Source organism: Lissotriton helveticus, chromosome 6 (genome assembly GCF_964261635.1).
Source record: "Lissotriton helveticus chromosome 6, aLisHel1.1, whole genome shotgun sequence".
In the NCBI taxonomy this organism is placed as follows: domain Eukaryota; kingdom Metazoa; phylum Chordata; class Amphibia; order Caudata; family Salamandridae; genus Lissotriton; species Lissotriton helveticus.
Window position 1 is genome coordinate 1,517,711,889 of NC_136067.1, and position 25,977 is coordinate 1,517,737,865.

General features: G+C 45.4%; 1 protein-coding gene across 1 annotated transcript in view; it reads right to left on the bottom strand.

Annotated features, from left to right (window-relative positions):
- VRK2 (VRK serine/threonine kinase 2) overlaps positions 1–25,977 on the bottom strand; it is a 424,890-nt gene that overhangs the window by 297,902 nt on the left and 101,011 nt on the right. Inside the window, 1 exon segment of the mRNA XM_078649306.1 lies at positions 16,311–16,413. Coding sequence (XP_078505432.1) covers positions 16,311–16,413 — 103 coding nt within the window.

Sequence of the window (25,977 nt, forward strand, 5' to 3'; positions counted from 1 at the left end):
TTATATACTTTGTGTGGAGTTTCTTTTGTGCTGTGCCTAGAGTGTCACTGTTGGGTGAGTGTGTTGCACAAAAGCTTTACACATTGGCTCTAGGATAAGCCTGGCTGCTCTGCCAAGCTACCAAGGGGGCGAGCAGGGGTTATCTTTAGGGTGTAACTCCCTCGACCTGACTAGAATGGTGGGTTCTGCCTGGCTTAGGTGCATATCCTAGCCAACCAGAAACCCCATTTTGAACACCCATGCAACCACTCATACACCCAGTCACTCATACAGCTACTGGCACAACCATGACAGATCCACTCAACCACTCATCCACTGATGCACTCACCCATACAGCCACTCACACACGATAGAACCATTTATGCACCTTTCCACTCACTCACTCCCATTAATAGCCACTCCCTCGCCCACTCATTCACCCATACAGTGACTCGCAGGCAGTCATTCACCATACCAGCACTCACGCACACTCATACAGCCACATACAAAGGAATACACTCACCCATACAAGTACTGATACACCCAATAAGTCACTTATACCAGCAGGCATATACCCACTAAATCACCCATATAGGCACCAAAACATCCATTCAATCATCCATACACCACTCAAGCACCGATTCACCCACCCGTACACCACTCATACACTCACTCACCCATGCAGCGACTGACACACCAACTCACTCATTCTCTACTCACGCAGCCTATCAGCCACTCACACAGATACTGACACAGCTGCTCACTCACCTATACACCACTTATGCACCCACTCACTCACCCATAGACCACTCACATATCCACTCATACAGCCACTAACAGACCCATTCAGTCACTCATACTCTACTAATGCATTTACTCATTCTGTGGATGATGTCATCAGTGATGTCATTTGAGATGTCAAGAGCGATGTTACTGACCATGTAACGAGTAATGTATTATGTGCATTGCGGAGCATAAGTTATAGTTAGCTCACATAACTATAAGAGCAGAATTCTATGGTTTTGTACGAGTGAAATGTGAGCCTAACTAGAACGTCCCTGTAACCTTTCGTTTTTTCAGAAAAAATGTATATGTATAAATATATGGGATTCTGTAATCCCTGCATATTCAATTCTTTTATAATCGGCTACTTGTAACGCACCCTATCATGGATTATAAAGAAAATATTATAAAGTTATTACATTAGAGTCCTGACATCACAATGCCTGTTGCTAGCAGCTGAGCTGAAAGGCAGGTCAGGTCACTAAGCATAATTGAAGGAGCTGTTTAACAATCATTGCTTTTCTTTCTTCTGTTCTATTTTTCTAGCTTAGAATGACAATCAGACACCATGTTTATTTTTGGCACTCATTAGATAGTTAGAGAAAAGCTAGAATCTTTCAGCATGTTTATACACATTCCAAGCTACAACTGACATGTACTGAACTGTTTATAATACCTGTTTGCAACAAATATCTAAAAGCTTTTTGATGTCTTTAATTTTGCACTAGCAGTTTTATTTTTATTCTTCGTGTTTACAATCATGCCTGCTCCTTCATATGAAAGAGCTATGCACTAAGGGTTTAAGTGGTTTGTGGGCAAGGTGATGGTTTGGCCATATACTATATTGGATAAAGTATACCCTGTACATGATCAGGATATTGCAAGTCACCTCGGAGTTCCATAACCTTATAAAGGAACTCGGCATTCAGCTTCATTCCGTTATATCGTTATGGAACTCCTCCATAACTTGTGATATCCATATAACGCACAGCAGTGGTTACTTTACCTTTCATATAAATATAAGAGAGTTAAAAAGATTAAGTGAGAAAGTATACATAACAGGAAACCGTGTAATATGGTCCATGCCATCAAGGGGTTCTAATGGCACAATAAACCACAAGGATGAAGGCTGAGATGCTAGTAACGGTCACCGGAACGTCAAAGTACAAAAGTAGGAACATAGGACAAGTAACCCATAACAGTATATTTTCCGATTACCGGCACATTTTGGGGTCATCCTGTAAAATGTGCTTTATTTCAGTTTGCAGCTAATGATGGACAATGATTCCAATTAGATTACCTTTCATGAAAAATGGTTGATAACAAAATGGACAATGCTAATGGACAGAGGACTTATACAAATCTGTGGCTGCAGTTTTACCACTTAATAATTGTGGATATACTGCAGGCACCACATACTTTACAAAATGTGCAGATTTAACAAAAATGTTGTTTATAGCTAAAATTTATTAAACAGATACTCCCAGAGAATGTGCTGATAAAGTTGCTTATTTTGCCACATAATTAAGAAAACCTTGTTGCATAAAGTGGTTTTCCATGCAGAATAATTCTACAAGCCCAGACAATGGTAACGCTCTGCAGAGTGGTTTGGGGCTGCCATTAGGATTATGAAATCTGCATTTTATATGGAACTATGAAATATTTCCCTTGTTCCATGGTTCACTGTTAGTTTTTAAACAACCACAATTTTGTGCAATAAAAGTATCCAAACAGAATATATATTACACAACGATGATATCCACTCCGGAGTTATGTTTCAGACACTATTTCCATTGAAAAGAAGGTTTTAGGTTTGTCTACAACTCTTTGATCCCATGGACTATCTGCATGAAGCTTGGCAATCTACTTACTCAGTTACCTACTTTTCAGCATGGCAAGTTACATCTACCAGACAAAGTTAAGAGCACTAAAAAAACAATTGATTTCCAAAGTCAAATCATATAGGAAGGTTTTCACACATCTATAACTCGAATGGCTGATTGGATGTACACACATTTGGTATGTAAGGAGTACTTCACGCAGAAGGCTTAGTTTGGTATATATCCATCAGCAATGTTTTTAATATAAGCAGTTAAGAAAGCTTCAGATTATTTTTTTTGCAAAATGTATTTGGGCTGGAATAGAGCTGAATTTCCTTCCACCCCCCTCTCCTCCGCCATCTCAAAACTCAAGTTTTATGCTGAAAATGTCAACAGACATGGGGTGCCAATCCTTAAAGTGACCGACCCCAGGGCTTAGCTTATGCTGGCACTTTTGGTCAAGTTACATACCGCAAACTACGCGCAGGTGAGATGGGATGTACAGGGAAGTATTACCCACAAGTTTCCAGTATAGAAGGGGGTTAGGCAGGGGTGCATTTTAGCACCCACCCTCTTCTCTTTATATATAAATGGGGTGGTGAACTACTTTAAGAATTTCCCTACTGATGCGCCTTCTTTAGCAGGGAGCAGGATCCCGTTACTCATGTTTGCCGACGACACCCTCATCCTTTCTAAAACAAGAAAGGGCCTACAAAGTGCCCTTTCTAGATTTGAGGGGTTTTGTGAGGACCATGAACTAATTGTCAACGTGGACAAAACCAAGTACATGGTCCTGCACAAACACAAGATGATGGTCAGTAGAGTTGAAATGAAGAGAGGCACATTGGAACAAACTGACATTTTTTCTTATCTGGGGGTAACCATTGACAGAAAAGTGAGCTGGAATCCGCAAGTAGAAATGCTTACTGTTAAGCACGCTCAATTGTCGGGTGTATTGCTCAAGGAGCAGAGATCTTCATACACCAAACCCATTGTTCCTGTACTCCAAATTTATCATACTAAAATTGGCGCCTCGATCCTATACGGGGCTTACGGCTATTTGGATTCCTTGGTGCTTGCACAAAACAAGTTCCTGCAGTCCCTAATTGGCCTCCCACAGTCCACCCCGTTATTACCACTATATTTGGATCTGGGCTGTCATTCCATTAGGGATGTGGCACATTATAGGCCAGTTGCCTACTGGAGGAGGCTTTGGGTGACCCCTGAGCTTAAGCACTATGCACTGGCATTAAAAGATGTCAAAGAGGCGGACGCCTCTAACAAAATTCTATGGCTAAGGTGTGTAAAAAACACTCAGTGAGATGGGGATGAGCCGCTTATGGACTTCCCCAGTTGATACTGTTTTTACATCCAAAGCAGAATTTAAGGTAGCATATTGGAACATGGTTATAATGAGGCGCTTTGCGGCTTTCATTGCTCCTTCTCTGTCCAGAGCATTCCTTGATTTAAAACATAAAGTAAAGTACGAAGGTTACTGGGACCTAATCACCACCCCTAAAGATAGAAAACTGTACCATCAGTTCAGGGTGGGTTCACTCCCTACTAATGAATTTACAAATAAATGGTGTAGCTCGAACATTAGTATATGCCTCCACTGTCCTGACTTGAATGAGACAGTGATACACCTATTCATTGCTTGTCCACCTACAGAAAACCTAGGCTAAGATGCTTGAAACCCTTATGTTCGAACCTGGGTACCCGGTATAGCAATGAGGCATTTAGGATTCTAAATACATCTACGGAAGAGTCCGTTGTGGTCGCTGTCGCCAAGTTCTTGGGATCAGTGTGGGTAATTCGTTGGAAAACTAGTAGTTTAAAGTAGATGATTAGGTTTTTGCACCTGCACTTTGCACTTTATATCACTGGTTTCGTGTACTACGAAAGCAGTAACTCCCTTATACCAACCTATGACAGCTGGTATTACAGTGTATACCCAGGCAGGGCTTATTTTAAAGTTCTCTAATTTAGTAGCTGTACAATTTTATCTTTTTAGATTGGTTGTTCTTATATTATATGAATTGTTGAACAATTGAATTGAACGTATGTTCTCAAAAATAGAATTGTTCTAACCTCACCGCTATATGTGCTTTGTATCAACGTTTGTGACTTTTTAAGTCGAAATAAAGTTTATGAACTGAACTGAACTGCTTATGTGTATCCTGATGTGTGGAAAAATAAAAAATAAAACAGGAGGAAAAAAGCACCTAAATGGTGCGTGATGTGCAAGCTCACCAGCAGTCATTTCAGGTGGTAGATTCAACCACCATTTTATGCCAGACTTGCAAGTTTCAGTTCATGTAAAAAAAAATATCCACAAGAAAAGTCATTAAAAGGAGCGTCTCCATTTACTTGTTAAAAATTAAGCAGTAGGGCATACAGTGAGGATGCAGGTCAGGCCCTGTGCCCCTTCCCTCTCTGCTTCTTGAGGACTGGAACTGGTCCACAGGGTAGCCAAAGCAGGTTGGGCTCAGGCCCTTCGTGCAAGGGCAGGTTGGGCAGTGCCTGGCTGGGGTCAAGGCCCTGCAGCCCATCCCCACTGTATATACCTGAAGGCTTGCACTGAAGGAGTTGGAAATTTGGTACATCATATACAACCAATGAGGTTCATGGTAAGAAAATAAAACAATTAAAAATCGAACTATTGTTCTGGCTCAAACATGTAAAACCAATAAAACTCTACAGTTATGGCTATGAACACTCACAACACGCTATAATTTGCAGAGTCCACCATGCTGTTTTCCGGTTAACTGTTTTTGTGTGTCTGTGCTGTGGGCAAATATATTTTTCTGTGCATGGTGGATGCTGAGTTACGGCATGTGAGAAGTCCATTCCTATATAAATGGCGAATTTCAGTGGTTTTATGCAGGCGATACAAAACCTTAATTGGGATTCACACATATACATGTTTACACACACACATTTTGTTTCTCCTGAAAAAACAAAAGTTAAAGTCTCGTTATAATTAGAAATTGTAATTGTATGTTACTTTCAAATTAAAAAAAAACTTAGAAATTCATTAAAAAACAAAGGTTTAAGGAACACTATAGTTCGGGTAATATGTCACTTAAAAAAATACCATTTAAATGGACAAAACCCATTGACATTCACCGGTTATAGTTATCTCAAGTAACTATAACTCGTGCCCTAAAGTAATTATAACTCGAGCCCCCGCCATGCACACTGTTGTCATCAAAAATGTCAAATCAGAGGTTGCAGGAATGTGATCAATGGTATCATAGGACATATCAAGAGAGATGTGCATGGGAGGTAATTAGAAGTGCATAGCAAGGGCGCGATTTGTAGTTACTTTATGAATTTCTAGTTTTGTTTTTTTTTAACATAAAAAATGCTGGGCACGGGAACAAAAATAAAAAAATACAAATCAACATGTCTCCGAGTCTTTGTTTTTACAATTGCATTTTGTGGGCTGAAATTAAAAAAAAAAAAAAAGACTTGTTGATTTGATATTTTTTCTTATAAAAAAAATAGGATCAACTTGTCGGATTCTTTCTTTTAACATTTTTCAGCCTACAAAATGTAATCATCACAATAACCTACAAAGGGCCTGGCTCTCCAGTTGAAAACAAAGCTCCAGCTAGAAATGCTTTTGAAAAGTATGATAAGTTCTCCTGGGGTCATGGATTTATTAACTCAGGAGACTTACGGTTTTTGTTTTAATGTTGCTGAGGGCTGCTCCAGCTCCTCCGCCCCCACACCATTAAAAAAATGTTTGGTGGTCTTCTTGCTTTTTTTAGGGGGCACCACCAACAAAAAATTATTTATTTTTAAAAGCCCGGAGGCATTATGGGGAGCTCCTTGCAGGAGCAGTGAACAATAAATGAGCAGATCTTGCCACTAATTTCTTCTTTTTTTTGTTTTAGATATTTTTGAAGGTGTCCTGGTGCCAACCCACCCTTAAGAACAGGAAAAAACTGGATGCTCCAATAGACAGTAGAAAAACTGCAAGCACGAGGATCTCACAGGTACACTGGGGAATTTATATAAAGCATTCTCACAAATAATCGGTCAAAGTGCTCAAGGCCATAAACTATGGAGCAGGTCTGGAATTTTCAGAGGTTAAAGATTATTAAAGAGCAGTACAGCTAAAAATCAAAGGAAAAGGTTGAAACAATTATCAGGCAAACACTGGGAAAATATGGATCATTCCGTGGTGGGAAGAGCACCGTTTGGCCTGACATGTATCCACAAGAAATACCAGAACCCACAAGCTCTACCAAAGCCAAGTGACTAGCACTTTGTAAATGTAAAATGTAAATGTACAGGAATTTATATATCGCAAATCACCAAGCGGTCTCTAAGCGCTTGCTTAGGGAACTCGTCCTGGTATTCCCCTGTGAGATAACCCCGGCAGGGTATCCACAAGGTGAAAGCCAGGCATCCCGCCGCGAGGGGCCCTTGTGGAGATTAAGCAAGCTATTGCCCAGAGTCGCAGAGTGTGAACTCATGAATTGAGTAGGCACTGGAGCGAGAATTGTCGAGTCCATGGACATTTTAGGACTCAAGACCCCGCCGAGCCGGGAATTGAACCCCGGTCCCGGGCTGACCTCTGCTTCCAGGTCTGCCTCCTCTAACCAGTGAGTCCCTTGCTCATTGCACCATCAGGATTCAAGCAAGCCGGGCCGAAGACGGCTGTAATGCCAGAAACCGGTCCCCGGAAGCTTGTTTCCTTCCCAGTGTAAGAATTGGCTTTTGTAGTCTGGTCTGCCCTGTTCCCATGATGCACTGTGCCAGGGACAGACTAATTTGCATACAGCCAGGTTCTGAAACTGGGATGGTGCAATGAGCTAAAAAAACGGTGTTGGATCTAGCCCTGATCTCTTGACTGGGTGAGAGTACTCTGCTTAATTCAGAGACTCTGTCCATCACCACCCCTTGTTGTAAATAATTTTGTCCACCCTAAGCGTGGAAGGGTATACTCAGATGTGAGTCCCTTGCTCATTGCACCATCAGGATTCAAGCAAGCCGGGCCGAAGACGGCTGTAATGCCAGAAACCGGTCCCCGGAAGCTTGTTTCATTCCCAGTGTAAGAATTGGCTTTTGTAGTCTGGTCTGCCCTGTTCCCATGATGCACTGGGCCAGGGACAGACTAATTTGCATACAGCCAGGTTCTGAAACTGGGATGGTGCAATGAGCTAAAAAACGGTGTTGGATCTAGCCCAGATCTCTTGACTGGGTGAGAGTACTCTGCTTAATTCAGAGACTCTGTCCATCACCACCCCTTGTTGTAAATAATTTTGTCCACCCTAAGCGTGGAAGGGTATACTCAGATGTGAGTCCCTTGCTCATTGCACCATCAGGATTCAAGCAAGCCGGGCCGAAGACGGCTGTAATGCCAGAAACCGGTCCCCGGAAGCTTGTTTCCTTCCCAGTGTAAGAATTGGCTTTTGTAGTCTGGTCTGCCCTGTTCCCATGATGCACTGGGCCAGGGACAGACTAATTTGCATACAGCCAGGTTCTGAAACTGGGATGGTGCAATGAGCTAAAAAACGGTGTTGGATCTAGCCCTGATCTCTTGACTGGGTGAGAGTACTCTGCTTAATTCAGAGACTCTGTCCATCACCACCCCTTGTTGTAAATAATTTTGTGCACCCTAAGCGTGGAAGGGTATACTCAGATGTGAGTCCCTTGCTCATTGCACCATCAGGATTCAAGCAAGCTGGGCCGAAGACGGCTGTAATGCCAGAAACCGGTCCCCGGAAGCTTGTTTCCTTCCCAGTGTAAGAATTGGCTTTTGTAGTCTGGTCTGCCCTGTTCCCATGATGCACTGGGCCAGGGACAGACTAATTTGCATACAGCCAGGTTCTGAAACTGGGATGGTGCAATGAGCTAAAAAACGGTGTTGGATCTAGCCCTGATCTCTTGACTGGGTGAGAGTACTCTGCTTAATTCAGAGACTCTGTCCATCACCACCCCTTGTTGTAAATAATCCTCTAACCAGTGAGCCACACTTCTCCACTTTACTGGACAAATCCAACTTAGTGGATACTTTATCACTTTGCAATGTTCCCCACTCCACTAATACCACTGCAATATAACTCCCTGGTGCTGGAAAGTACACCATTTTAGAAATTGAAGGAGGAAGGGTGCTGTATGATACTGGATATGTATCAGATCGTTCAAAGAGTTTAAAACCCGTTTCGGGGTGTCAGAGCTAAAACACTGTTATTATTAGGTAAGACATTGCGCCATCAACCCAAACTACAACAGTCAGACCAAAACACCCTTTGAGAAGTTTACACTGACCCCTATAGGTAGGATTAGTGTCAGGTTTTACAAGCTATTAACCATGCTACTGAATGAAACTAAAATACTATATATGAGGAGGTGGGAAATTGGGTGACAGTCTCGGAGAAAGGACAGGAAATGCTATTAAGGGGATGACAACAAATTTAACAAAGAAGTCTTATATAGGGAATTGCCTACAAGAATGAAGAGGCTGTGATATATAATGCCTGTTAGATTTCAAATGATGTACCCAGCAACCCCTGACAGATATTGTAGGAACTGTGCAGGGAAGGACAGACCGATGCATGTCTGGTGATCATGTCCCCGTATGACTGGAAAGGAAAAAAGTCCTGGCAGTAATAAATTAAATAATAGGGGTCCCCAACAACAGAAGGCCAGAGCTTGATAACTCGGCAGATAAAACCAAGGAGCTGAGAAGACATGAGAAAACATGAATTGAGTCTGATATTTCAATTGCTGATAGCCACAATCATTTATTTATTTAAAAAGTTTTTCTACAGCACGAACATGACCACCGGGGTATCAGAGCGCTTTTCAGTATATAAGTCAGGGAGGGATACACGGGGTAAAAAACAGAGCAACCAAGCACAGTAAAAACAGTCCAGACAAAAGTTTCTTCATCCATAATGTTTTTACTTCAGGGATAAAATTTATGTTGCGAACATGGTCACAGGGGGTATCAGAGCACTTTACCATATATCAGTTGCAAGCGGAATTAGGCGGAGGTAATATAGGACCGACAGAACCGCAAGACAGTCTTCATATATTCTGACCGCAAGGATGTCATCTAGCTACTTGGAAGCTCCTTTACAATGATAAAAGTTTCATCATCAGTATCAATTTAACTTCCTTTTCTAAAAGGGCAGAGGAGGGATTCAACCGGACTTCAGGGGGTAAGGCGTTCCATATACTCGGCCGATACCCGAGAATGCTCGATTGTAATTTTATTTTGTTTTTTATTTTTGCGGTTTGAACAGTAATATGCTGACACTTCGTGGATCTAGCTCCAGCCGAGAGCTCCAACTTTAAGCGTAATCATGTTAATAGCCAGAAACTAGAAAGAACAGTCCAATGCTGAATAGTTGGTGGAGAGGCCCCAGTCTAAGTTACATGTTAGAAGCTTGAGGGAGAGGTCATGCCCAACCAGGCCTTGGGTGAGGAGACTGCTAGATTAGGCTGCAAAACTGTATACATACAAGACCAAATGGGCAGACAGTTCTCAAAGTTATTCCCTAACAAAAGACAATTAACAGGACTCGGCTAGGATGGGGTACATTAGTGGTCAAAATGTTGTAGGAAACAGTAAAAGACCACAATGTACCATAATGAATTTGCTGACTGTAATGACCCAATAATATTCAATAAAGAGAAGTTTAAAAATAAATTTAAAAAAGAACTAAGCCGATTATGACTGTTCTGCAAAAACAAAACTCTTATCTGGGAATGCAGTTTAACCCTAGATTAAACTGTGACCAACTTCTGACGTTTACCGGAACTTGTCTGACCAGGGTCAATGGTGGCAATTACACTTTTGCTTGGAAAAATGCTGGGGTGCACCTCTCTCTTTGTTAAACGTTTACAATGTAAAATACATATCAGTAACCACCTACTTTGCTGATATTTGTTAATATTAAAATGTCCAAAGCCTACAGGTGGAGGAACCAAATGAATCAAGCAGCTACCTCACCTTCTCCTATCAGCACAGAATTTCTCTATACGTCAGGACTTATAACTAATCTTCCTGGCAGACAGGGTAAAACTTTTCTATGATGGCATTAAGCTTGGATCATTCCCCATGCTTTGTAACAAAGCCTGTTCTTAACCTAATGAAATTCGGAAAAACACGCTTCATTCCCTAGCTTAGGTCCATTAATAATACCCCAAGGTCTTCTTGTTCCCTGACAGGTTCCAGCTCAGTAGTTAACAGCATCAAAATCAAGGTATAATGTATTCCGCCCGATCAAATCACATAACAGGACCCAGCTACCTTCAACAGTTGGTCTACATCTCCCTACTCTTATATGTTGTCTAGCATGTTCATTACATAGTGCTCTAAAATGGCCTCTTAGCGACATGCAAGTGCTTTATAAACCTCCTAAATAAAAAACATAAAATACAAAGGAGATTCCTTACCGGCAGAAGCCTCAAAAGGGAAACTGACAAAGAATTAGAGCCTTCAGTCAAAATCTCCATTATTTTGAAAACGGTCGTGGGAATAGAGATCTAATATTGTGAGTTACTAATGACCGAAATGTATTAACTCACTTTAGATTGCAATTTTGAGTGCACTGATTAGGACTCTATAAAAGGTAGGCACCGTATCCTAATGCAGTGCTATGCCCCTGCCGCCATACTTCTGCTCAGATATGTATGAATATCTTTTTGTCATTTTTATATATTTTTTTTTAGGAAATACGGTTTCCTTTTCATTGTTTTTGGAAAGAGAAGTTGCAGACAGGCTTTTCTGAAGTTACAATAGCTCAACTCACCACACATCGGATTGTTAACCAGCAACTTAGTTTGGATAGCCCTAAGGACCAGGGAGACACTGGACACTGAGCAAAATATGAAGGCTTCCAGCCTGACGTCTTATGATATTTTATTTTTTGCTACTGGACTGTTTATATTATGAACTGTAAATAACTGAAATGTACTTTGCACTGAAATGCTTTAAATTTTGTTGGGCTTCGGTCATTGCATCCAATCCTTTTTAGAACTACCGGTGCTGAGCACCGGCACGACCCGGCCCACTTAACCCCTTCAGTGCTAATGACAAGGGTAACTCGTCATGTAGGGCCCATTGATTTCAATGGAAAGTCAATGGACCTACATGCACACCCCTTAGCAGCCAAGTGGTTAAAGCCCTGCCTGCACATATAAATAGGAAAAGTGAGATGGTAGTCAGGGACACCTGCATCCCAGCTTCATAGAGAAATTCGATTTTTGTTCTGAAAATATGCTATTTAAAGAAAAAATTCCAATTATGTAACAATAGCACGATCTAGTAAAAGAAATGCCAACTCTGTTGAAACCAATTGCTGCCTCCTGTCACAATCAATGAATCAGGGTTTTATAAAGCACGCTATTCACCAGTGAAAGTCTCAAGGAGCTGGGAGGTGCGGGGGGGGGGTGCAGCTCCGGATCAGTCGAAGAGCCAGGTCTTGAGGCTCTTCCTGAAGGTGTGCAGAGTGGGAGAGCGTCTCTTGTTGACTGGGAGCTCGTTTCAGGTCTTAGCTGTGACGTAGGAGAAGGCTCTTCCGCCTGCTCTGGTTCTGCAGATGAGTGGGGTCTCTGCCAGCGCGAGGTCTCGGAGCGGAGGTTCCTTTTGGGAGGGATTTGTAGGTGTGGGTGAGTAGCTTGAAGGTTACTCTCTTCTTGATGGGGAGCCAGTGGAAGTCTTGTAGGTGTAGGGTCATGTGCTTGTGTCGTGGGGTTCCAAGGATGAGTCTGGCTGAGATGTTCTGGATGGTTTGGAGCTTGTGTAGTAGGGTTTTGTTGATTCTGGTTTAGAGGGCTTTGCCGTAGTCCAGTCTACTGGTTATGAATGTGTGGGTGACGGTTTTTCTGCATTTGGGGTGATCCACTTGAAGGTCTAGCGGAGGGAGTTGAAGCAGGTAGAGGCGACGGCATTGATCTGGTGGGTCAAGGGAAGGGAGGAGTCTAGATTGATGCCAAGGTTCCTGGCGTGGTCTGTCGGGGTGGGTGGGGGTCCGAGGGCAGGGAGCCACCAGGAACTGTCCCACGCAGTGGGGGAGGGTCCGAGGACCTCGGTCTACTCCGAGTTCAGTTTCAGGCAGTTGTCACTCATCCAGGCTGCGACGTCTTTTATTCCTTCTTGAAAGCTGAGTCTGGTGTCTTATCCTTCCTTAATAAAGGGAGGGAGGTTTGAGTTCTGCACAGGAAGCTTTAGATATCCTGCCTTGCTGAAAGGCAAGGAGGGAATCTGTGTTTTTTTAAGTCTCTCAAAATGCTTACAATCATCAGGTATGTTTTTAAAAGAAATCGTGGGATGGGGAGGGGGTTTTAGCTAAACCCACTGACTAGATAAATGGAGGCGGGCATTGCTAAGCATAAGTCTTTGCCTTGCTCAAAGGCAGGGGTAAATATAGTGTCAAGTCGCATTGGTCAAGGGAAGAGCGTGCAGTACAGTTGCCCCCATAACACGTCCTGTGCATCGTGTGGGATGGGGTGGCAACCCTTCAGGGGGTCCCTAGTCAGCCAACATCCTTTGAATATTAGGGAGATATTGGAGACTCGGGGGAGCCCTCATCACATTTTGCAAGGGAGAGGGCATCATTTTGCTTTACGCTACTGTTGAAAGTGGGGGTCCTTATTGCTTACCTCCACCACCAAATGCTGGAGGCGGGAGTCCCCGACCCCTCACTTCAACGTTAGACTAAGTAAGGACACTGTCTGAGGTAGCCCTGCTCACCCCCTTAGTAGCTTGTCACGAACAGCCAGGCTTTTCTCCAAGGCACGAGTGTACAGTATGTGCAACCACGCTCACAGTAACCCAATGTCGTCACCACAAATAGACCCCACACAAGTTTTTATAAAAATTAGTATAATCTTTATATAAGAAATTATACGATACGACCACACAATTCAAAGTCAACATATAAGAATGGGTAGTATTCTTTCCGGTGGCTTGGTAGGTTCTGATTCCAACCACCGTTCTAACCAACAGTTAGGCTCACTTCTAACCATTTCCAAAAGGGTAGGCAAGTCCTATTGCTAGAATCAGAATCACACACGTTTCAATAGAAAACAAATACTGCAATGCGTAATGATATTCTCTGGTACTGTGCAACAGAGAAACAATGCCATACGTAGCGCCACAGTCATGTACTTTGCAAATGAAGGAATATTGCAATGCGTAACGCTACCAGCATGCCCTGTAACAGGAAGAAACAAAGCAATGCTTCACGCTACAATCCTGTACGGTTCAATGAAGAAACAATGCACTGCGCCACGTTAAAATCAGATACTGTGCAATGAAGAAATAATGCAATGCAATGCGCCAAGTTACAATCAGGTAATCTGCAAGAGAAAAATAACGCAGTGGTAGCGCACCAAGCATGTCGTTCGTCAGGCACAAATGAGGTCAGGCGTCATACGACAGTTCAATAGTTTGTTAGCAGCAATAATGCAAAGTGTAATACGACAGTTTTAGGGGCTCCGTTAACAGTGCCCCTGCATGGATCATATGATGATACAAAAGTACTGCTTCCCACTCTGGCCCCAGTACTGCCCCTCCTTTGGTCAGCACGGAAGCCGAAGCAACAGGCTCCCGCAGCTGACAGAAGCGAGAGGCCGAGAGAGTGTCCCTTTTGGGCTCGCAACCCACCCCAGGTGGTAGTCCACGTTATCTGGGGGGGGGGGGGGGGTGATCCCACTCTCCTCTCCTACTTCAGCGACTAGGGCCTTGATCCAGAACTCCGTCACGGGGTGTATCGAGCTCGGGCCGGCGGCTCAGCTCTTCTGGGGCTGCCGGTCCTGGCCGCTGCTGTGTTACTCCGGGGGTCCAATGACTTGGCCCTGCCTTCCTACATTTACATTTACACACGCGGCGTACCGGAGACTCGCTTCTTCTTTTGGTGCACATAACGACCAGGCGTTCCTCACCAACACCCTGGCCTGCACCATGACACGCACCCAGCACGTCCGAGGCTCACTTCGTCTCCCCATGCAGACAACGACCAGGCGCTCCTCACCAATGCCTTGGCCTGCACCACAACACGCACCCAGCGCGTCTGAGACTCAGCCTAATCCTGCATGCCCACGATCACAAGGCACAAATTCTGAGGGTCTCAAGCAGCAAAAGCACGCGCACACCGTGTTACTTGGGACTTCTCCAGAAACTTTTATGATCCTGTATTTCCAGACAGGGAGCCAGCTCACCTCGGGCCCTTGGGGTTACAAGACACAGCACAATGCACAGTCTTCTTCAAGCAGGGGGACCCAGCGCCTCCAAGCACAGTCCTAACAGCCTCTCCCTTTGTTAGAACAGCAAACTGCAGACCAGCCCCAGATCACAAAGCAAGGATTGGTCTTTCCATAGCAGTCTCTTCAGTTGCTCCATCTTTAATAGAGGTTCCTCTTGACCACAGAATGGGTCCAAGCCTTTTCAGTCTCAATCCATATCTGTTTTATTCCAACTTTCAGGGGTTTCAGCAGTCATAGTTATACCCCTTAATGTCTTTGAAGTTCATTTGTGCTCAGGGGTCCCTGATCCCTCCCTAAATCAGTTCTGGGTGTCTCCCTCCCAGTGTCATCTTTTTCCCTTTGATACTGGGGGTCTGGATCCTTAATCAGTCAGCAGGAGATGGGTCAATTGGTTTATAACATCAGCCCAGGCCTTTTCCCCGCCTGGGCTTCTCCTCCCCTTACTCTACAGATGCAGATGCTTCTCTCACCTTTCAGTTCCAAACAGACAATCCACATTTCAGCAGAGACACACAGAAATGCTTATAGCACAAAACTCAGCCACTTTCTAAAAGAGTGGTTTCTGAACACACAGTGACAAAACCACCTTCACAAAAAGATGTGTTATGACAATGTGAGTTCATACATACTAAACTTCACCTCTCCATTATAAACTGACAGGAAACTAGGCTAACAAACAACACCCAGCCTCCCCCATTCTGTCCTATGAGCAGGATGGCCTTTCAGCAGCGAAAAACGAAATGGAGTGTTTTCACTGTCAGGACAACACACCTTAGTATATGTCCTGCCTTTTACCTACACTGCACCCTGCCCAGTCATTGCCCGGGACCTACCACAGGGGTGCCCAATGTGTATGTAAAAGGGATAGTCAGGCCTGACAAGTGGTTGCACTTGTCAGGCAACATGCTAACTTAGCACTCTGAGCGCAGGCCCTACACTGCAGGCCTGAGTTCCCATCTCCGCGCGCCTTTGCATTACCAGCCCTGGCACACACAGTGCACATCACTAGGGACTTTACTAGTAAGGCAAACATACCAATCATGGCCAACCAATCACCATTACATTTTACACCGGGAACACTTGTACTTTGACACTGATCAGCAAAGTACCCAAAGCATCTAAATTGGCATCTCTATGTCAGGAAAACGGTCTGGGGGAAAGCAAAAAGTTTAGGGAACTTTAACTACAAAGGCCAAGTCCTACAGCTACTGTCCATTATTCCCTCACAATCCCCAAGGAAGACACCGATAATAGAAGGCCCCCAGCACATATTTACAAACAGGGCAGTGTTATCCTAGTGAGCAGTCCCACCCCTTCCCTCAACGTCACTAAAATGAAGTCAAGGTCATCAAGACTGTGCTTTTAAAAGAAGGTATCACCACAGACCAATACTTCGAACTAATTTCAATGAAATAAAATGTCATTCAAATACGTCCAATTTTAAGTAAGCATGTTCACTAAAAGCAAATTCTTCTGTACATTTTCTACACCTACCACATGTACGCCTATCTGCAGAATGTTTTCCTTTGTTAATTTGTTTTGTGCAAGAACCGTCTGAAGATCACTACCCAGTCGATCGATGACCATAAATCTGTAACTGGAAAAAAACAAAATGAAATTAGCTTTATGAAATAGGTGCATGTAGGCAAGAATTTTGGTGCACATGTGACCGAGTTATCACAAGGTCAAAATATGCAACATGGAGGTCTAGATTTGCTGTTGTCACTCATCAAACATGAATATGTTAGAGATCATTTTAATCTTCTTCCTGCTCCTGACTGAAACATAAGCCACACAAACATCCGCTATTTTGTTCATCAGAAGCACTTTTTGAAGGCCCTGAAAAGTCACCTGCACTCCATGGCACCAGCAGAAGATGAGTCAAAGAAATGTGCTACTGAACCTCACTAATCAAGTAATCAACCAAATCATTTGAGCCCTAAAAGTAAAGTGGATCTTAGAGGAAAACCTGGCTCTTCCTCATTAGCACGTCGAAAACAGCAGTACATTCTGTGCAAATCTGCAACAACTACCAAAACTACAACATAAGTTAAAATATTAAAACATGTAAAAAGATAAAACTGTAATGGGTAAAATAAAACAAAAAAATTAAAAAGAAATCAGAAGCTGGGATCAAAGGTTATAACAAGAATGAAAACAGGTCCATTAGGGCACCCAGAAATTAAAAATCCAATGATAGTGTAGTAGATGGGGACCTATGCACTCTTTAGGGACAAAATGTGAGTGACTGAGCTGGCTCAAAAACTGGTGGCCTCTACCGGTTAAAGGTTTAACCTTAAAACTTAAAGTGTATTTAAACTGAAATTCAGCAGCAAGGCAAGCCTGGAAACTTCCGTGTAGAAGAGGTTCCCCAAGTATGAAACCATAAAATTGCAATGCCATGATGCAAGGATCGATAAAAACTGCCAAGGTGATGCCAGTCTTGGTACAGGATTCCTATGCTCCGAAAGGGAAAATTGTCACTGTTCTAGCTTGTACAAAAAGTGTTCTGCACTACTACTACCTTGGTAAACAGATCAAGACTTATTCCTTTCACCACAGATTTTACTTCAAGGTGAATCAGATCCTTTCTTAGGGATATGCTTATTGGCAAAAAGCTACGTGTAGTAGACAGCATGTAAACCATGCAGTCCTCTATTATTATGTAATCCTCTTGGTTACAGAAAGGTGTTATTTCAATGCCAATGGTTGTTGCTCATTGTCTCTGGAAGCTGTGAAGATAAACTGTCTTTAAACTTAGTGCTCTTACACCTACCTGCTTCTGTATAATCACCACAAAATTGGCGACGAGGGTGGGATAATGCGAAGGGAACCCACATTTCGTGCATACTTTTTATTTTGAGTAAATCTTTTCTCTGTCGTAACAACCATGTTCTTATTGCCTCTCTGTTCACTTTGTTGCTTTTCCCCTGATCTCTATGTTCTTTTACCGCTCCCACAACAGCCTTATCTGGTTTCACTAACTCCCTTGATGCCTTTTGTGACAGTACTCTAAACAATGATGATGGTCTCTTGCAGCGAAGGGTTTTTTAACGTAAGCAGTTTTTCCTGTACGTTTTTGTTTCTACATCGTACTACAACCTGGTCTCTTATCAACTGTGTGTTGAAGTGTTCAAACTCGCATTCTGATGCTAAAATACACAGCACTGCAACATATGACACAATGCTCTCATCAGCTTCTTGTTCCCTTGTGAAAAACTTGTGTCTAGCTACAACTAAACTGCCTTCCACATATAATTGTTTTTTTAGCATTGCTACTGCCTCTTCAAATCCATCAAGAGCCTCTTGACCCTCAGTAACCTCAAGGGGAGGTAAGTGCTCTAGAACAGTCTGCCCCTCAAAACCCAGATTGTGCTCTAGAATAAATCTCTTGCGTTACACACTGAACCGTGTCCCCCTTATCGCTCCTTAGTATTTAATAAAGGCTGTAAACCATACTTTCCACCTCACTGGTGTGTCACCCGGAAGCTGTAAAAAAAGGTGGAGCCTGTACATTTTGCGCTTTTACGTAGTGATACCAACCCAAAATGAAAATTATTTTATTTAAAAATATATATATATAGTGGAGATGTGTTATATAATGTAATGAAGGAAACCCCACAAAAACGAATTCCCAAAGTCACACAGGATGACCTTTGTCCTTGAATTATTGTTCTCCTCACCGCCCAGAATGGCAGTGAAATTAAAGTCAACCAAACAATTGTCTAAAAAACATGAAAATGTACAGATGAATCAAATATCATCAATTGTGGAGAAACGTCCGGCTGTCTATGCTGACGGAGCCAGGGATAAATGCTTCTCGTCACAGAAAACTGCATGTTGAGGAGCGTAGAAATGCAAAAAATATCCTCTCACAGCTGGGCGGTACAACATGACTGTACATATGATCTGTGTCTGGTCTGGAAGAGTAGCAGAAGATACGCTCTGCGCATGAGCCAAACGATGAGTACTAGCACAGTGCGGTCACCCATCAGCTGACCGGGATGCATTTAAGCTTGCCAAACTAACATTCTAATGCGTCATCATTGGGAATCTCAATCTCAAACTGTGTGGACCTCCGTGGTCCCAAACGCACTCACCACCTCCTGGACAACGCACAACACTGGTCGCGACCAGCACAACACATCAAAACCCACTCTCAGTAGATGAGGGTCTCCGGCGAACTTCATTTACGAACCGACCTCCTCCTCACGTACAATAACCAGCTGCGCAACATCACAGTGTGATTGCACGATGCAGGTGAGGATGAGCAGCACAACTCGGTCCACACAGTGGCTGTCAAGACATGATGTGGACAATGAGGCACAGTGCACACTTCCCGGCACAAAGAACTATATGTGAAGTGAGGTGGTGCTGCAGCTGAAAGGATTCATCAATGGTGTGCTGTGAAAACCCTTCCAGCACACGAAACGAACTACATTGCACATGTGGGTGGGAATGGAGAACGGTCAAGATTGTCGCCAAATTTGTGGTGATTACACAGAAGCAGGTAGGTGTAAGAGCACTAAGTTTAATGACTGTTCATCTCCACAGCTTCCAGGGAGAATAACAAACAACCCTTGGCCTTCAAATATCATTCTGTAACCAAGGGAATGACATAATAGAGGACTGCATGGTTTACATGCCGTCTACTACACTACTCAACATTCCTATGCACCGCAAACTGCACTATGGGACCTTCCTTTTTAGGTCGAGCCTGAGCCAGTGCGCAAGCGCGGCTCTGCGAAGATCTGAGGTAGTTCAGTACGGAGAGAAGCTTCGCCCACTTCCCTGCCCATATTTTTGATTGGCTTGTGTCTTTGTCCTTCGTAGATGCTGGCATCTGATTCATTATGAGGCTTATTAGACCCTTCTTAGTACCGCCATATTGTCATTTGTATCCTCCCATGGCTACTGGCTCCTTTACTTGGTTGTTACACGGTAAGTGTACTATTTTGTTTATTGACTTTCTCCTATGTTAGGCACCACGATCGGCGTTGCTTACTTTTAAAGCAGCCAGGACAATGGCCGTGGTGGTGACGAGGGGGAGGGCAGAACAGCCACTGAGAAAAAGAAGCTGGGCGGGCCTCTGACGTGGGATGCCGGGGCGTAGAGGAGCTGCCTGGGCATCATTCTGTTCATGGCAAGTGCGGGGCGACCTGCTTGCCACAGGCTGCTGCCGCCCTTTATTTATTTAATAATACAGCCGCTTTCACTTTTGACAACGCCTTTATTTATTTATTACTACCACGCTTTAACTTTTCACGGGCACCTTTATTTTGTTAATAATAGCACCGCTTTCACTTTTGGACAGGCGCATTTTTTATTTCAGCGCATCTTCTCCGTCGTTATGGTTACTACGGGACGTCACTTTAAGAGCACAGCTTTGAGCACGGCTGCCAGTGTAAACATCTTTTCTTTCCTTTCTAGTTCTGGACCATGGCTGCCCCGGAAGCATATGCACCATGTTTACGGATGTGGTGGAACAGGAAAATATGGCGGCTCCCAAGAGCACCCCAAAGGATGCACAGGTGTGAGAGAGAAAACTGCAGTCATAAGTTCGTTTTGCGCAGAGAAAGTGATAGCTGTAGCTGCTGTAGATCGTTCCGAGCAGTGTTACGATCTCATGCTACTTCAGCCACTGAAATCATGGCTTGTTCGGCTTAAAACTCCATTTCTTGGGGAATCCTTCAGTGATTTCCCACGCTACATTTTTTTAACTCTGCATTATAAAAGGGTCTACTTACAGCTGCTGGCAGGGGGACAGAGCAGTAAGGGAGAGCAGGGGCAGGGTAAGGGGCCCCAGTTGTGCTTACAGTAGCTGTCAGTGGGACAGTGAGTGACGGAGAGTATGGGCAGGATAAGGGTCTCTGGTGGAGCTTACTGTATATAGCAATGCCAAGTGGACACTGGCTGGCAGTGAGATAGGACAGTAAGGGAGACCAGAAACAGAGACAGGTTGGGGGTCCCACATGGTGGTTACAGTGGCGGGCAGTGACATTTGACAGGGTAGCAGGGTCAGAGGGAGGCGGCCCCCATTGCTCTTACTGTGTCTGACAGTGAGAACTACCAGAGACAGGATGAGGGTCCCCAGCTGTGCTTACATTTACTCGCAGGTGGACAGGGCAGTGAGGGCAAGCAGGACCTAGGCAGAAGGCAGATCCGAGCCTCCATTCTACTGGTAATGTCTCTTGAAATCTGCAAAGCGGTCTCTCTCGTGCTTCCGAATCTCGAGTAACCTGACACCGACTTTAAATATGCCAGCTATTAATCAGTGGGGTGAGGTGAGGGGGACACACAGGGAAATGCCAGGGTGGGGTACCGCTAAAACCCTTCAGTGTTTACTTATTTCACAAGTTGGTAAATGCAGGCCGCCCGACTCGTCGCCGCAGGGGACCCTCATAAGAAGGCGGACACCGTAGTGTCACAAGATGGCAAGCGCACCAGCCTTCTGGTTACTTCCTCTGTTTACAAGACAGTGTTGTTCGCATCTGCCTTCAGTTTGGCTTTCTTTGGCGCTTTCAGGATCTCCGAGCTGGTTGCCAAATCCAAGAATGACACGTCAGGTGTAGCTTTGTCTCTGCAGGGCGTTTTGGTATTAGGTGATACGCTCAAGATTACCCTGCGCCAATCCAAAACTGATCAGCGGGGAAGGGGATAGAATTTTGGTTACAAAGTCTAGGCTCGCCCAATTATTGCCCAGTGAGCCTCCTGACTGCTTTCCTTGCCATCCGCCCTTTTAGTGGGGGATATCTCCTCTTGCATTCAGATGGCACGCCGCTCACTAAATATCAAGTGGAACATGTCATGCACGCTTGCTTGTCGTCGGCAGGTGTCTCTATGCTAGGCAAAAAGTTCAGTACTCATTCTTTCCGCATAGGTGCAGCCACAACTGCATCCTCTGAAGGGGTACACGTAGAGGGCATCAAACAATTAGGGAGATGGACATCAGACTGTTACAAAAGGTACATCAAACCAGACAGCAACATGTAGTGCTCAACGGGCACAGGATAATTTGTTAAGTTTTGTTCTGGGACTATAGGTAGCAAACTGTGAATTTTGGGCACTCCTGGCCCTGTCCCACGAACTGTGTTTTGCTGTGTATGTTTTGCAGTCTGGTTTTTCTTGCTAGTGTGTTTTATTGCATGTTTTAATAAAATAGTTACATACAACACTTCTCTTTATTTACCAGGAACCACGTTCTGGGTGCTGGGCCACGAGGGGGTTTCCAAGTTTGCCCTGTGGGCCGAAAGCAGGAAGTGGAATCATGGGTTTAGCAAAACTCATTTTGTGTGGCGAGGATTTGCTGGCTTGCGTTGGAGCGGGGTCTGGGCTTATTAACGCAAGAATTACAAGGGAACGCCCACCCCCCAGACGTGCTTATCCTGCACCTGGGAGGGAATGACTTGCCTATCCTAGGTAAAAGGTTCCTCCTGAGGGACATGAAAGTGAACATTACCAAGATCAGCAACTTATTAGGACCTTGCGAACTATAGTGGTCTGAGATCACACCACGCCAGGTCTGGCTAGATGCTCGCTCTGGGCAAGCGATAGAAGTGGCGCGAAGGAAGGTAAACTGCGTAATGCGTAAATTCGCAGAGCTTATGGGCTTTGGCTTCATTCGACATATGGAACTTCACGCCAAAGCCACTGGTTGCCATGACGAGGAAGGAGTACACCTTTCCAAAGTAGGCATGGATTTATTTCTGTTGGACATTCAGGAAGCCCTTCTTTCAGCAGGGTGCGTCTAGGAAGGTTAGCTCAGGTGGGGGGCCCTGTCTGTGACGGTCGCCACATCCAGGGCTGTGGAGGAGATACAGGATGATCCAGAGGCGAAAGGTACTCAGGAGTACCCTATGCAGAAGCACAAAGGGTGCTGAGGCCCAATATCCCCGGGAGATCTGTGCGGTGGACCCTGGGGGTGCGACGTCGCCCCGTTATCCTACGGGCGGTTGGTTACCTGGACAACCGGGGGACGCTTGAACGCTCCGCCCCTCGTAGGGGGGGGGGGTGAACTAGAGGGTGGACCAATGGTTCACCGGACAGGGGAGGAGCTATCCTCTCACCACAACCGCTAAGCACCGTCTGGCCAAGGCCGCGGGCTACTTGGCCTATCAGGTGGCAAGCTGCGAGGGGCGGCTTGCCTTTGGATCATCTGTAAGTTAACCCACCATGTTTTGGCATAAGTATGCTAATAAACCTGCAGCTTCTTTTTCCCAACAACAAGTTGTCTTGTCTGCTTATTTATTGATGTACAACATGATTATTGGGGGGTTGGTGTGCGGGCCGATATGTGGAAAAGTCAGCCCATAACGAACCTGATGCCCAGGCTGCTGGCGCAGGACGCCTCTTAGTTCCCATCTTGAACAATTACCAAATAAAGAGACGGGCGCTGGAGGCAGGAAAACAAGAATAGAGTTTTATTTCTAATGAGGAGAGCCTGTCGTTTCGGACACCCGCATTACCTATCCTTTAGTATTTGCAAAGAGAGGGGAACGTTCCTATTCATCGCTGTTTGCAGATAGAAAATGTCTCAAAGAGAACCAATACTTCAAGTACAATCAATCAATCAATCAATCAATCAGATGGATAAAGCCATCCTACCAATCGGACGTAAAGACGTCCTATTTAATCTTACCCGGACCGGACCGTGTGGGCAATTCTTCGCCTTCCTTTTTCCAGCGCCCAATCGTTCTCTTTCTCCATGTTTTTACCGCAGCATTCCTGTGGGATTCCAGTCAGGACAGTAGGTCACTTGAGAGAGGTCCGTTCGGAATCGGTGAAGTTCATTCAATCGGCAGCCAGACGAGGGCCCTCTCAAGGCAGGTATACTCCAATCATTTAGATGTTCACCCCATCGTCTGGACCTCTCTTACCGGACCTTATGTCGCTGATGGACCCCGCGTTGGGACGCCAATTGTGGAAAAGTCAGCCCATAACGAACCTGATGCCCAGGCTGCTGGCGCAGGACGCCTCTTAGTTCCCATCTTGAACAATTACCAAATAAAGAGACGGGCGCTGGAGGCAGGAAAACAAGAATAGAGTTTTATTTCTAATGAGGAGAGCCTGTCGTTTCGGACACCCGCATGGTGCCTACAGGGTGTGCTCTCTCCTCCCTACCCACCACACACACACACACACCCACACACACACACACACACACCAGTTTCTCCGAGGCTTCGTCTTTTATACACATGTTTATGATGCACAAACATTCCTTATTACAATAAAGACGCTGTGAAGTAGGGAAAGGCATGCTTGGAATCCCAGCTTCAGGCCTATTCCCATACCAGTTGCTCAAAAGTCATCCTCCCCTCCTGGGTGTAACAAGAGATTGTGATCTCTCAGCCGGACATTCCTACCGGACACGAGGGCAGGAGGGGATGATCAGGTCAAAGGTTGGGCAGGCGATAAGATCGGGCACGTTGGTTGGTGTATCACGGTTGTGTTATGCTGGGCAGGGAAAAGGGGGGGTGTACATCCACGAGGCTTGGTCTTAGGACTTGGGACCGGGTCGAGAGGCCAAGTGTAGCCGGGGGGTTGTCAGCTGAGGGGAAGGGTGTTCTTGGGAGGAAATGGGGGGGTGTGGGTCAAGCAGGAGTGCTACTTCTAGAGCAGGGTCACGCAGAGGGAGAGGGTCTCATGGCCGATGCATGAGCAGTGCGCGCGGGGAGGGGTGCCGAGGGTTTAACAAGCGGGCAGAGAGGCCATGGTGCCTAAAATGGCTGTCGTGTACATGTGGGCATGGGTCTATGCTGGCGGGATAACACAGTCAGTGTTCAGCGATATCCGTTCTGCTTACAACAAGGGGTACTGTGAACACAAATGAACGCCGCTTATGTACATATACATTGTCATTTTCAACAGATATTGGCACTATGCAGGCCGCCCAACTCATCGCCGCAGGTGACTCTCATAAGAGGGCGGACACCGTAGTGCCACAAGATGGCAAGCACACCAGCCTTCTGGTGCTCAGCGGCTGGCTGCCGCTGCGGTCGCGTCACTTCCGGTAAGGGGGGGGGGGGAAGGGGTATTTAGGCTTCCCCTTCCCTCGGGACGACCTCTTTGTCGCTCCTACTGCCCTCGATGTTGCCCTCTCTGCCGCTTACCCAACATCTCAGGGGGTGGGGGGGGGGTGGGGTGCTATGCTTGTAATATTTGTTATTTGTGTTGCAGGAGGAGTTACAGGATGATCCAGAGGCGAAAGGTACTCAGGAGTACCCTATGCAGAAGCACAAAGGGTGCTGAGGCCCAATATCCCCGGGAGATCTGTGCGGTGGACCCTGGGTGTGCGACGGCACCCCATTATCCTACGGGCGGTTGGTTACCTGGACAACCGGGGGACGCTTGAACACTCCGCCCCCTCGTAGGGGGGGGGTGAGCATAGAGGGTGGACCAATGGTTCACCGGACAGGGGAGGGGCTATCCTCTCACCACAACCGCTAAGCACCGTCTGGCCAAGGCCGCGGGCTACTTGGCCTATCAGGTGGCAAGCTGCGAGGGGCGGCTTGCCTTTGGATCATCTGTAAGTTAACCCATCATGTTTTGGCATAAGTATGCTAATAAACCTGCAGCTACTTTTTCGTAACAACAAGTTGTCTTGTCTGCTTATTTATTGATGTACAACATGATTATTGGGGGGTTGGTGTGCGGGCCGATATTGGCACTATGCAGGCCGCCCGAATCGTCGCCGCAGGTGACCCTCATAAGAGGGCGGACACCGTAGTGCCACAAGATGGCAAGCGCACCAGCCTTCTGGTGCTCAGCGGCTGGGTGCCGCTGCGGTCGCGTCACTTCCGGTAAGGGGGGGGAGGGGTCGGGGTATTTAGGCTTCCCCTTCCCTCGTAGCGACCTCTTTGTCCCTCCTACTGCCCTGATGTTGGGACGTGCCAGGAATCATAAGACACAAGGTGAGCGTCCACCCACTTCGTGCCCGCTCCCCCCATTATGGGGGTCGAGCTGGGCCGGGCGGCCCGCTTAGCGACGGGCCCCTGTTGCTGGGTCGTAATATTGCTGATTTTATGTGCTTTTCCTTGTGTTTTCTTGGGGCGGGCTGGGCACGGCGGGTGGCTCTCGCCTGTATGATTTGTGGGGCACTGTTCACTTTCTTTTGCTCTGCCTGGCCGGGTATTTTATTTGATGCTCTGTCTAGCCAGTTATT